The sequence below is a fragment of the Nerophis ophidion genome, linkage group LG13 (assembly GCF_033978795.1).
Source record: "Nerophis ophidion isolate RoL-2023_Sa linkage group LG13, RoL_Noph_v1.0, whole genome shotgun sequence".
Taxonomy (NCBI): domain Eukaryota; kingdom Metazoa; phylum Chordata; class Actinopteri; order Syngnathiformes; family Syngnathidae; genus Nerophis; species Nerophis ophidion.
Window position 1 is genome coordinate 27,879,442 of NC_084623.1, and position 12,948 is coordinate 27,892,389.

Genomic DNA, 12,948 nt, shown 5'->3' on the forward strand with positions numbered 1-12,948 from the left:
TTTTTTCTGAGATTGGGATTTCTCTTAGAATAGGGCTTGAAGTTAAAAGAGGCAGCACTCGTAACTTAAAAAGATGTCAAAGCACATTTGGTCAGCCATTTTCAACATTTTGCAAAGTTCGTTTTCCCATATTTTCTTTCGTCTTCTTTCAGCTGAAAGTGATGCCAAAAAAGATATTGTGTTCCTTCTTGATGGCTCAGATGGCACAAGGAATGGTTTCCCTGCCATGCGTGATTTTGTCGAAAGAGTGGTAAAGAAACTCAATGTGGGACCAAACAGAGATCGTGTCTCTGTGGTCCAGTACAGCAGAGATGCAGAGGTCCAGTTCTATCTGAACACGTACACCTCAAGAGATGCTATTGGGGATGCAGTCAGAGGGCTCAGACACAGAGGAGGCAGACCTCTCAATACAGGGTCTGCCCTCCAATACGTCAGAGACAACATCTTTACAAACTCCTCTGGTAGTAGGCACCAACAAGGTGTTCCACAAATATTAATCCTGCTAAATGGCGGAAGGTCTTCTGACAGCATTGACATCCCAGCATCCGCTCTCAAACAGCGGGGCATCTTTACAATCACCATTGGAACACAGAGCTCTGACAACAACGAACTCCAGAAGATTTCTTATGGTCCGAGCTATTCTCTGTCCGTGCCTGAGCTCACTGACCTTCCCAATGTCCAAGATCAGCTTTCCTCTGTAATGAGCAAAGTCTTAAGGGCAGTGCCCGGGACACCCACATTGACTGGTAAGCCAAACAAACGTCCCAAACACGTGGCAGCATGACAAGTTGGCTGGTATTGGAGTTTATCGGAAGGTTATGTGGTTAGGGCAAGTCCCTGTCAGATCTTAAGAGTAGAAAGACAGGCAAATTGCGCATGTAATTTGACTTTGGCTTCTTAGAGGTTGGCATACCAAGTTAATACGTCTCACATTTTGTGTACCACAGTGGACGGACAGGCAGTAGGAAGAGATGTTGTTTTCTTGTTGGATGGATCTGACACCACAAGAAATGGATTTTCTGCTATGAGAGACTTTGTCCAACGAGTAGTAGAGACACTTAACGTGGACGACAACAGAGATCGTGTCTCAGTAGTTCAGTACAGCAGAGACGCAGCTGTCCAGTTCTATCTGAACACATACACGACAAAGGGCGAGATCCTTGATATTGTCAGAGGTCTGAGGCACAAAGGTGGAAGACCCCTCAACACGGGAGCAGCTCTCCAGTACTTGAGGGATAATGTCTTCACAGCCTCTGCTGGGAGCAGGCGGCTTGAGGGAGTTCCACAGGTCCTAATTTTGCTAAGCGGTGGAAGGTCTTTTGACAGCGTTGATGCATCAGCTGCTGAACTCAAACAGCTGGGAGTGCTGATCTTTGCCATCGGAACCCGGGGCTCCGATAGCAGAGAACTGCAGAAGATAGCCCACGACACCAGCTATGCTCTGTCTGTGACTGAATTCTCTGACCTACCAAGTATCCAGCAACAGCTCCAGACCTCCGTGAATACTGCGGTGATTGACGTCACCCCAGAATCACCACCAGTCATTGGTACGTTTACAATCACATGATATAAGTATGCACGGATAGGTTATTCGATCTTCCATATCTTCAGTGACAAAGATACTGAGCTAGCGCAAAGCTTATTTTTTCTGAGATGGGGATTTCTCTTAGAATAGGGCTTGAAGTTAAAAGAGGCAGCACTCGTAACTTAAAAAGATGTCAAAGCACATTTGGTCAGCCATTTTCAACATTTTGCAAAGTTCGTTTTCCCATATTTTCTTTCGTCTTCTTTCAGCTGAAAGTGATGCCAAAAAAGATATTGTGTTCCTTCTTGATGGCTCAGATGGCACAAGGAATGGTTTCCCTGCCATGCGTGATTTTGTTGATAGAGTGGTAAAGAAACTCAATGTGGGACCAAACAGAGATCGTGTCTCTGTGGTCCAGTACAGCAGAGATGCAGAGGTCCAGTTCTATCTGAACACGTACACCTCAAGAGATGCTATTGGGGATGCAGTCAGAGGGCTCAGACACAGAGGAGGCAGACCTCTCAATACAGGGTCTGCCCTCCAATACGTCAGAGACAACATCTTTACAAACTCCTCTGGTAGTAGGCACCAACAAGGTGTTCCACAAATATTAATCCTGCTAAATGGCGGAAGGTCTTCTGACAGCATTGACATCCCAGCATCCGCTCTCAAACAGCGGGGCATCTTTACAATCACCATTGGAACACAGAGCTCTGACAACAACGAACTCCAGAAGATTTCTTATGGTCCGAGCTATTCTCTGTCCGTGCCTGAGCTCACTGACCTTCCCAATGTCCAAGATCAGCTTTCCTCTGTAATGAGCAAAGTCTTAAGGGCAGTGCCCGGGACACCCACATTGACTGGTAAGCCAAACAAACGTCCCAAACACGTGGCAGCATGACAAGTTGGCTGGTATTGGAGTGTATCGGAAGGTTATGTGGTTAGGGCAAGTCCCTGTCAGATCTTAAGAGTAGAAAGACAGGCAAATTGCGCATGTAATTTGACTTTGGCTTCTTAGAGGTTGGCATACCAAGTTAATACGTCTCACATTTTGTGTACCACAGTGGACGGACAGGCAGTAGGAAGAGATGTTGTTTTCTTGTTGGATGGATCTGACACCACAAGAAATGGATTTTCTGCTATGAGAGACTTTGTCCAACGAGTAGTAGAGACACTTAACGTGGACGACAACAGAGATCGTGTCTCAGTAGTTCAGTACAGCAGAGACGCAGCTGTCCAGTTCTATCTGAACACATACACGACAAAGGGCGAGATCCTTGATATTGTCAGAGGTCTGAGGCACAAAGGTGGAAGACCCCTCAACACGGGAGCAGCTCTCCAGTACTTGAGGGATAATGTCTTCACAGCCTCTGCTGGGAGCAGGCGGCTTGAGGGAGTTCCACAGGTCCTAATTTTGCTAAGCGGTGGAAGGTCTTTTGACAGCGTTGATGCATCAGCTGCTGAACTCAAACAGCTGGGAGTGCTGATCTTTGCCATCGGAACCCGGGGCTCCGATAGCAGGGAACTGCAGAAGATAGCCCACGACACCAGCTATGCTCTGTCTGTGACTGAATTCTCTGACCTACCAAGTATCCAGCAACAGCTCCAGACCTCCGTGAATACTGCGGTGATTGACGTCACCCCAGAATCACCACCAGTCATTGGTACGTTTACAATCACATGATATAAGTATGCACGGATAGGTTATTCGATCTTCCATATCTTCAGTGACAAAGATACTGAGCTAGCGCAAAGCTTATTTTTTCTGAGATTGGGATTTCTCTTAGAATAGGGCTTGAAGTTAAAAGAGGCAGCACTCGTAACTTAAAAAGATGTCAAAGCACATTTGGTCAGCCATTTTCAACATTTTGCAAAGTTCGTTTTCCCATATTTTCTTTCGTCTTCTTTCAGCTGAAAGTGATGCCAAAAAAGATATTGTGTTCCTTCTTGATGGCTCAGATGGCACAAGGAATGGTTTCCCTGCCATGCGTGATTTTGTCGAAAGAGTGGTAAAGAAACTCAATGTGGGACCAAACAGAGATCGTGTCTCTGTGGTCCAGTACAGCAGAGATGCAGAGGTCCAGTTCTATCTGAACACGTACACCTCAAGAGATGCTATTGGGGATGCAGTCAGAGGGCTCAGACACAGAGGAGGCAGACCTCTCAATACAGGGTCTGCCCTCCAATACGTCAGAGACAACATCTTTACAAACTCCTCTGGTAGTAGGCACCAACAAGGTGTTCCACAAATATTAATCCTGCTAAATGGCGGAAGGTCTTCTGACAGCATTGACATCCCAGCATCCGCTCTCAAACAGCGGGGCATCTTTACAATCACCATTGGAACACAGAGCTCTGACAACAACGAACTCCAGAAGATTTCTTATGGTCCGAGCTATTCTCTGTCCGTGCCTGAGCTCACTGACCTTCCCAATGTCCAAGATCAGCTTTCCTCTGTAATGAGCAAAGTCTTAAGGGCAGTGCCCGGGACACCCACATTGACTGGTAAGCCAAACAAACGTCCCAAACACGTGGCAGCATGACAAGTTGGCTGGTATTGGAGTTTATCGGAAGGTTATGTGGTTAGGGCAAGTCCCTGTCAGATCTTAAGAGTAGAAAGACAGGCAAATTGCGCATGTAATTTGACTTTGGCTTCTTAGAGGTTGGCATACCAAGTTAATACATCTCACATTTTGTGTACCACAGTGGACGGACAGGCAGTAGGAAGAGATGTTGTTTTCTTGTTGGATGGATCTGACACCACAAGAAATGGATTTTCTGCTATGAGAGACTTTGTCCAACGAGTAGTAGAGACACTTAACGTGGACGACAACAGAGATCGTGTCTCAGTAGTTCAGTACAGCAGAGACGCAGCTGTCCAGTTCTATCTGAACACATACACGACAAAGGGCGAGATCCTTGATATTGTCAGAGGTCTGAGGCACAAAGATGGAAGACCCCTCAACACGGGAGCAGCTCTCCAGTACTTGAGGGATAATGTCTTCACAGCCTCTGCTGGGAGCAGGCGGCTTGAGGGAGTTCCACAGGTCCTAATTTTGCTAAGCGGTGGAAGGTCTTTTGACAGCGTTGATGCATTAGCTGCTGAACTCAAACAGCTGGGAGTGCTGATCTTTGCCATCGGAACCCGGGGCTCCGATAGCAGAGAACTGCAGAAGATAGCCCACGACACCAGCTATGCTCTGTCTGTGACTGAATTCTCTGACCTACCAAGTATCCAGCAACAGCTCCAGACCTCCGTGAATACTGCGGTGATTGACGTCACCCCAGAATCACCACCAGTCATTGGTACGTTTACAATCACATGATATAAGTATGCACGGATAGGTTATTCGATCTTCCATATCTTCAGTGACAAAGATACTGAGCTAGCGCAAAGCTTATTTTTTCTGAGATGGGGATTTCTCTTAGAATAGGGCTTGAAGTTAAAAGAGGCAGCACTCGTAACTTAAAAAGATGTCAAAGCACATTTGGTCAGCCATTTTCAACATTTTGCAAAGTTTGTTATCCCATATTTTCTTTCGTCTTCTTTCAGCTGAAAGTGATGCCAAAAAAGATATTGTGTTCCTTCTTGATGGCTCAGATGGCACAAGGAATGGTTTCCCTGCCATGCGTGATTTTGTTGATAGAGTGGTAAAGAAACTCAATGTGGGACCAAACAGAGATCGTGTCTCTGTGGTCCAGTACAGCAGAGATGCAGAGGTCCAGTTCTATCTGAACACGTACACCTCAAGAGATGCTATTGGGGATGCAGTCAGAGGGCTCAGACACAGAGGAGGCAGACCTCTCAATACAGGGTCTGCCCTCCAATACGTCAGAGACAACATCTTTACAAACTCCTCTGGTAGTAGGCACCAACAAGGTGTTCCACAAATCTTAATCCTGCTAAATGGCGGAAGGTCTTCTGACAGCATTGACATCCCAGCATCCGCTCTCAAACAGCGGGGGATCTTTACAATCAGCATTGGAACACAGAGCTCTGACAACAACGAACTGCAGAAGATTTCTTATGGTCCGAGCTATTCTCTGTCCGTGCCTGAGCTCACTGACCTTCCCAATGTCCAAGATCAGCTTTCCTCTGTAATGAGCAGAGTCTTAAGGGCAGTGCCCGGGACACCCACAGTGACTGGTAAGCAACACAAACATCCCAAACACGTGGCAGCATGACAAGTTGGCTGGTATTGGAGTGTATCGGAAGGTTATGTGGTTAGGGCAAGTCCCTGTCAGATCTTAAGAGTAGAAAGACAGGCAAATTGCGCATGTTATTTGACTTTGGCTTCTTAGAGGTTGGCATACCAAGTTAATACGTCTCACCTTTTGTGTACCACAGTGGACGGACAGGCAGTAGGAAGAGATGTTGTTTTCTTGTTGGATGGATCTGACACCACAAGAAATGGATTTTCAGCTATGAGAGACTTTGTCCAACGAGTAGTAGAGACACTTAACGTGGACGACAACAGAGATCGTGTCTCAGTAGTTCAGTACAGCAGAGACGCAGCAATCCAGTTCTATCTGAACACATACACGACAAAGGGCGAGATCCTTGATATTGTCAGAGGTCTGAGGCACAAAGGTGGAAGACCCCTCAACACGGGAGCAGCTCTCCAGTACTTGAGGGATAATGTCTTCACAGCCTCTGCCGGGAGCAGGCGGCTTGAGGGAGTTCCACAGGTCCTAATTTTGCTAAGCGGTGGAAGGTCTTTTGACAGCGTTGATGCATCAGCTGCTGAACTCAAACAGCTGGGAGTGCTGATCTTTGCCATCGGAACCCGGGGCTCCGATAGCAGAGAACTGCAGAAGATAGCCCACGACACCAGCTATGCTCTGTCTGTGACTGAATTCTCTGACCTACCAAGTATCCAGCAACAGCTCCAGACCTCCGTGAATACTGCGGTGATTGACGTCACCCCAGAATCACCACCAGTCATTGGTACGTTTACAATCACATGATATAAGTATGCACGGGTAGGTTATTCGATCTTCCATATCTTCAGTGACAAAGATACTGAGCTAGCGCAAAGCTTATTTTTTCTGAGATGGGGATTTCTCTTAGAATAGGGCTTGAAGTTAAAAGAGGCAACACTCGTAACTTAAAAAGATGTCAAAGAACATTTGGTCAGCCATTTTCAACATTTTGCAAAGTTCGTTATCCCATATTTTCTTTCGTCTTCTTTCAGCTGAAAGTGATGCCAAAAAAGATATTGTGTTCCTTCTTGATGGCTCAGATGGCACAAGGAATGGTTTCCCTGCCATGCGTGATTTTGTTGATAGAGTGGTAAAGAAACTCAATGTGGGACCAAACAGAGATCGTGTCTCTGTGGTCCAGTACAGCAGAGATGCAGAGGTCCAGTTCTATCTGAACACGTACACCTCAAGAGATGCTATTGGGGATGCAGTCAGAGGGCTCAGACACAGAGGAGGCAGACCTCTCAATACAGGGTCTGCCCTCCAATACGTCAGAGACAACATCTTTACAAACTCCTCTGGTAGTAGGCAGCAACAAGGTGTTCCACAAATCTTAATCCTGCTAAATGGCGGAAGGTCTTCTGACAGCATTGACATCCCAGCATCCGCTCTCAAACAGCGGGGGATCTTTACAATCAGCATTGGAACACAGAGCTCTGACAACAACGAACTGCAGAAGATTTCTTATGGTCCGAGCTATTCTCTGTCCGTGCCTGAGCTCACTGACCTTCCCAATGTCCAAGATCAGCTTTCCTCTGTAATGAGCAGAGTCTTAAGGGCAGTGCCCGGGACACCCACAGTGACTGGTAAGCAACACAAACATCCCAAACACGTGGCAGCATGACAAGTTGGCTGGTATTGGAGTGTATCGGAAGGTTATGTGGTTAGGGCAAGTCCCTGTCAGATCTTAAGAGTAGAAAGACAGGCAAATTGCGCATATAATTTGACTTTGGCTTCTTAGAGGTTGGCATACCAAGTTAATACGTCTCACATTTTGTGTACCACAGTGGACGGACAGGCAGTAGGAAGAGATGTTGTTTTCTTGTTGGATGGATCTGACACCACAAGAAATGGATTTTCAGCTATGAGAGACTTTGTCCAACGAGTAGTAGAGACACTTAACGTGGACGACAACAGAGATCGTGTCTCAGTAGTTCAGTACAGCAGAGACGCAGCAATCCAGTTCTATCTGAACACATACACGACAAAGGGCGAGATCCTTGATATTGTCAGAGGTCTGAGGCACAAAGGTGGAAGACCCCTCAACACGGGAGCAGCTCTCCAGTACTTGAGGGATAATGTCTTCACAGCCTCTGCCGGGAGCAGGCGGCTTGAGGGAGTTCCACAGGTCCTAATTTTGCTAAGCGGTGGAAGGTCTTTTGACAGCGTTGATGCATCAGCTGCTGAACTCAAACAGCTGGGAGTGCTGATCTTTGCCATCGGAACCCGGGGCTCCGATAGCAGAGAACTGCAGAAGATAGCCCACGACACCAGCTATGCTCTGTCTGTGACTGAATTCTCTGACCTACCAAGTATCCAGCAACAGCTCCAGACCTCCGTGAATACTGCGGTGATTGACGTCACCCCAGAATCACCACCAGTCATTGGTACGTTTACAATCACATGATATAAGTATGCACGGATAGGTTATTCGATCTTCCATATCTTCAGTGACAAAGATACTGAGCTAGCGCAAAGCTTATTTTTTCTGAGATGGGGATTTCTCTTAGAATAGGGCTTGAAGTTAAAAGAGGCAGCACTCGTAACTTAAAAAGATGTCAAAGAACATTTGGTCAGCCATTTTCAACATTTTGCAAAGTTCGTTATCCCATATTTTCTTTCGTCTTCTTTCAGCTGAAAGTGATGCCAAAAAAGATATTGTGTTCCTTCTTGATGGCTCAGATGGCACAAGGAATGGTTTCCCTGCCATGCGTGATTTTGTTGATAGAGTGGTAAAGAAACTCAATGTGGGACCAAACAGAGATCGTGTCTCTGTGGTCCAGTACAGCAGAGATGCAGAGGTCCAGTTCTATCTGAACACGTACACCTCAAGAGATGCTATTGGGGATGCAGTCAGAGGGCTCAGACACAGAGGAGGCAGACCTCTCAATACAGGGTCTGCCCTCCAATACGTCAGAGACAACATCTTTACAAACTCCTCTGGTAGTAGGCACCAACAAGGTGTTCCACAAATCTTAATCCTGCTAAATGGCGGAAGGTCTTCTGACAGCATTGACATCCCAGCATCCACTCTCAAACAGCGGGGCATCTTTACAATCAGCATTGGAACACAGAGCTCTGACAACAACGAACTGCAGAAGATTTCTTATGGTCCGAGCTATTCTCTGTCCGTGCCTGAGCTCACTGACCTTCCCAATGTCCAAGATCAGCTTTCCTCTGTAATGAGCAGAGTCTTAAGGGCAGTGCCCGGGACACCCACAGTGACTGGTAAGCAACACAAACATCTCAAACACGTGGCAGCATGACAAGTTGGCTGGTATTGGAGTGTATCGGAAGGTTATGTGGTTAGGGCAAGTCCCTGTCAGATCTTAAGAGTAGAAAGACAGGCAAATTGCGCATGTAATTTGACTTTGGCTTCTTAGAGGTTGGCATACCAAGTTAATACGTCTCACATTTTGTGTACCACAGTGGACGGACAGGCAGTAGGAAGAGATGTTGTTTTCTTGTTGGATGGATCTGACACCACAAGAAATGGATTTTCAGCTATGAGAGACTTTGTCCAACGAGTAGTAGAGACACTTAACGTGGACGACAACAGAGATCGTGTCTCAGTAGTTCAGTACAGCAGAGACGCAGCTGTCCAGTTCTATCTGAACACATACACGACAAAGGGCGAGATCCTTGATATTGTCAGAGGTCTGAGGCACAAAGGTGGAAGACCCCTCAACACGGGAGCAGCTCTCCAGTACTTGAGGGATAATGTCTTCACAGCCTCTGCCGGGAGCAGGCGGCTTGAGGGAGTTCCACAGGTCCTAATTTTGCTAAGCGGTGGAAGGTCTTTTGACAGCGTTGATGCATCAGCTGCTGAACTCAAACAGCTGGGAGTGCTGATCTTTGCCATCGGAACCCGGGGCTCCGATAGCAGGGAACTGCAGAAGATAGCCCACGACACCAGCTATGCTCTGTCTGTGACTGAATTCTCTGACCTACCAAGTATCCAGCAACAGCTCCAGACCTCCGTGAATACTGCGGTGATTGACGTCACCCCAGAATCACCACCAGTCATTGGTACGTTTACAATCACATGATACAAGTATGCACGGATAGGTTATTCGATCTTCCATATCTTCAGTGACAAAGATACTGAGCTAGCGCAAAGCTTATTTTTTCTGAGATGGGGATTTCTCTTAGAATAGGGCTTGAAGTTAAAAGAGGCAGCACTCGTAACTTAAAAACATGTCAAAGCACATTTGGTCAGCCATTTTCAACATTTTGCAAAGTTCGTTTTCCCATATTTTCTTTCGTCTTCTTTCAGCTGAAAGTGATGCCAAAAAAGATATTGTGTTCCTTCTTGATGGCTCAGATGGCACTAGGAATGGCTTCCCTGCAATGCGTGATTTTGTTGAAAGAGTGGTAAAGAAACTCAATGTGGGACCAAACAGAGATCATGTCTCTGTGGTCCAGTACAGCAGAGATGCAGAGGTCCAGTTCTATCTGAACACGTACACCTCAATAGATGCTATTGGGGATGCAATCAGAGGGCTCAGACACAGAGGAGGCAGACCTCTCAATACAGGGTCTGCCCTCCAATACGTCAGAGACAACATCTTTACAAATTCCTCTGGTAGTAGGCACCAACAAGGTGTTCCACAAATCTTAATCCTGCTAAATGGCGGAAGGTCTTCTGACAGCATTGGCATCCCAGCATCTGCTCTTAAACAGCAGGGCATTTTTACAATCAGCATTGGAACACAGAGATCTGACAACAACGAACTCCAGAAGATTTCTTATGATCCGAGCTATTCTCTGTCTGTGCCTGAGCTCACTGACCTTCCCAAAGTCCAAGATCAGCTTTCCTCTGTAATGAACAGAGTCCTAAGGGCAGTGCCCAGGACACCCACAGTGACTGGTAAGCCACATAAACATCCCAAACACGTGGTAGCATGACAAGTTGGCTGGTATTGTAGTGTATCGGAAGGCTATGTGGTTAGGGCAAGTCCCTGTCAGATCTTAATCAATCAATCAATCAATCAATTCCTTTTATTGTCATTGGAAGCAGTGTTAATGTTCCAGCATAGATTTTCTCTGATGGTCACCCCTAAAAATTAGAATTGTTTGACCCTTTCTATGAGATTGTTATTAATTACGAGTGGAGGGTGTTTTTTCTGCCATTTCCTGCGGAAGTCTACAATTAGTTATTTGGTTTTGTTAATGTTAAGAACTAAGTTATTTTTAGCACACCATGAAGCCAGCTGTTGGACCTCTGCCCTGTATTCTGTCTCGTCATTGTTGCTGACTAGCCCAAGCGACGTGGTGTCGTCGGCATATTTGACAAGTGTTGTTGGATGTTGAAGAGGCTATGCAGTCATATGTGAGGAGGGTGAAGAGCACAGGGCTTAGCACACAACCTTGTGGGGCACCGGTGTTGATGATGAGTGTGGCAGAAATGTGCTCACCTATTTTCACGTACTGTGTGTGATTTGTTAAAAAGTCCAAAATCCAGTTGCTGAGGAAAGTGTTCAGACCAAGGTTGTGAAGCTTAGATCTGAGTCTGTTTGGCCTTATTGTGTTAAATGCTGAGCTGAAATCAACAAAGAGAAGTCTTTCATAAGTGTCCTTAAGTTCAAGATGTTCCAAGAGCCTATGGATTACAATAGCGATGGTGTCTTCGGTCGATCGGTTAACCCGGTATGCGAACTGATATGGGTCAAGGAGTGGTGGTATTGCCTTTTTAATATGTTTCAATATCAGTCTCTCCATGCATTTGGCAGGTATGGAGGTGAGTGCTACAGGTCTGTAGTCATTGAGGCATGAGATGTTAAGAGTAGAAAGACAGACAAATCGCAAATGGGGACGGTATAGCCCGGTTGGTAGAGTGGCCTTGCCAGCAACTTGAGGGTTCCAGGTTCGATCCCTGCTTCTGCCATCCTAGTCACTGCAGTTGTGTCCTTGGGCAAGACACTTTACCCACCTTGCTCCCAGTGCCACCCACACTGGTTTAAATGTAACTTAGATATTGTGTTTCACTATGTAAAACGCTTTGAGTCACTAGAAAAAAGCGCTATATAAATATAATTCACTTCACTTCACTTCACAAGTAATGTGACGTTTGCCTGTTAGAGGTTTGCACACCAAGTTAATATGTCTCACATTTTGTGTGCCACAGTGGACAGACAGCCAGTCGGAAAAGATGTTGTGTTGTTGTTGGATGGATCCGACAACACAAGAAATGGATTTTCAGCTATTAGAGACTTTGTCCAACGAGTAGTAGAGACACTTAACATTGAGGAAAACAGAGATCGTGTCTCAGTAGTTCAGTACAGCAGAGATGCAGCTGTCCAGTTCTATCTTAATACATACACAACAAAAGGAAAGATCCTTGAAATTGTCAGACGTCTGAGGCACAAAGGTGGAAGACCCCTCAACACGGGAGCAGCTCTCCAGTACTTGAGGGATAATGTCTTCACAGCCTCTGCCGGGAGCAGGCACCTTGAGGGAGTTCCACAGGTCCTAATTTTGCTTAGCGGTGGAAGGTCTTTTGACAGCGTTGATGCATCAGCTGCTGCTCTTAAACAACTGGGAGTGCTGATCTTTGCAATCGGAACCAGGGGCTCCGATAGCATGCAACTGCAGAGGATAGCCCACAATACTAGATATGCTCTGTTTGTGGCTGACTTCTCTGACCTACCAAGTGTCCAGCAACAGCTCCAGTCTTCAGTGGATACTGTAGTGGTTGACGTCACCCCAGAATCACCACCAGTCATTGGTACGTTTATAAGCACATGATATATCTGCATTGATAGGTTATTCGATCTTCCATATCTGCAGTGACTAACATATTGAGCGACAGACTTGAATCGCTCTCTGCAAAAACAAATATTAAATTAAGAAACCCTTAACAAATGCCAACATAAAAACTAAATGTTCTGTAGCAAAAAAAATGTGGACTTAAATATGCAAACAAAAAGAAAATAAATACCTTCAAAATAAAACCAATAAATTAAGAGCCAGAAATGCCAACATAAAAACTAAATGTTCTGTAGCCATCCATCCATCCATTTGCTACCGCTTATTCCCTTTTGGGGTCGCGGGGGGCGCTGGCGTTTATCTTAGCTACAATCGGGCGGAAGGCGGGTTACACCCTGGACAAGTCGCCACCTCATCGCAGGGCCAACACAGATAGACAGACAACATTCACATTCAGATTCAAACACTAGGGCCAATTTAGTGTTGCCAATCAACCTATCCCCAGGTGCATG

The 12,948-nt window shown here is 46.0% G+C and overlaps 4 protein-coding genes across 8 annotated transcripts in view; all 4 read left to right on the forward strand.

Annotated features, from left to right (window-relative positions):
* Positions 1–12,948, forward strand: part of LOC133564395 (collagen alpha-3(VI) chain-like) — a 135,385-nt gene that overhangs the window by 60,690 nt on the left and 61,747 nt on the right. Inside the window, exons 1-2 of one of the 5 annotated variants that reach the window (XM_061918660.1) lie at positions 9,220–9,757; positions 10,005–10,598. The exons of the other annotated variants lie outside the window; for them this stretch is intronic. Coding sequence (XP_061774644.1) covers positions 9,235–9,757; positions 10,005–10,598 — 1,117 coding nt within the window. The 5' untranslated portion in view covers positions 9,220–9,234. Of the gene's footprint in view, positions 1–9,219; positions 9,758–10,004; positions 10,599–12,948 lie in introns of those variants that run through there. 5 annotated transcript variants of the gene reach the window in all.
* On the forward strand, positions 72–3,259 carry LOC133564392 (collagen alpha-3(VI) chain-like). Its single transcript, XM_061918653.1, has 3 exons — positions 72–746; positions 948–2,388; positions 2,590–3,259. The coding sequence occupies exons 2-3, from the start codon at positions 1,716–1,718 to the stop codon at positions 3,207–3,209; spliced, it is 1,293 nt and encodes a 430-aa protein (XP_061774637.1). The 5' UTR covers positions 72–746; positions 948–1,715; the 3' UTR covers positions 3,210–3,259.
* Positions 3,351–5,017, forward strand: LOC133564394 (collagen alpha-3(VI) chain-like). The gene is made up of 2 exons (XM_061918655.1): positions 3,351–4,030; positions 4,232–5,017. The coding sequence occupies exons 1-2, from the start codon at positions 3,358–3,360 to the stop codon at positions 4,849–4,851; spliced, it is 1,293 nt and encodes a 430-aa protein (XP_061774639.1). The 5' UTR covers positions 3,351–3,357; the 3' UTR covers positions 4,852–5,017.
* LOC133564398 (collagen alpha-3(VI) chain-like) lies at positions 7,513–8,254 on the forward strand. Its single transcript, XM_061918662.1, has one exon. The coding sequence runs from the start codon at positions 7,593–7,595 to the stop codon at positions 8,133–8,135; it is 543 nt and encodes a 180-aa protein (XP_061774646.1). The 5' UTR covers positions 7,513–7,592; the 3' UTR covers positions 8,136–8,254.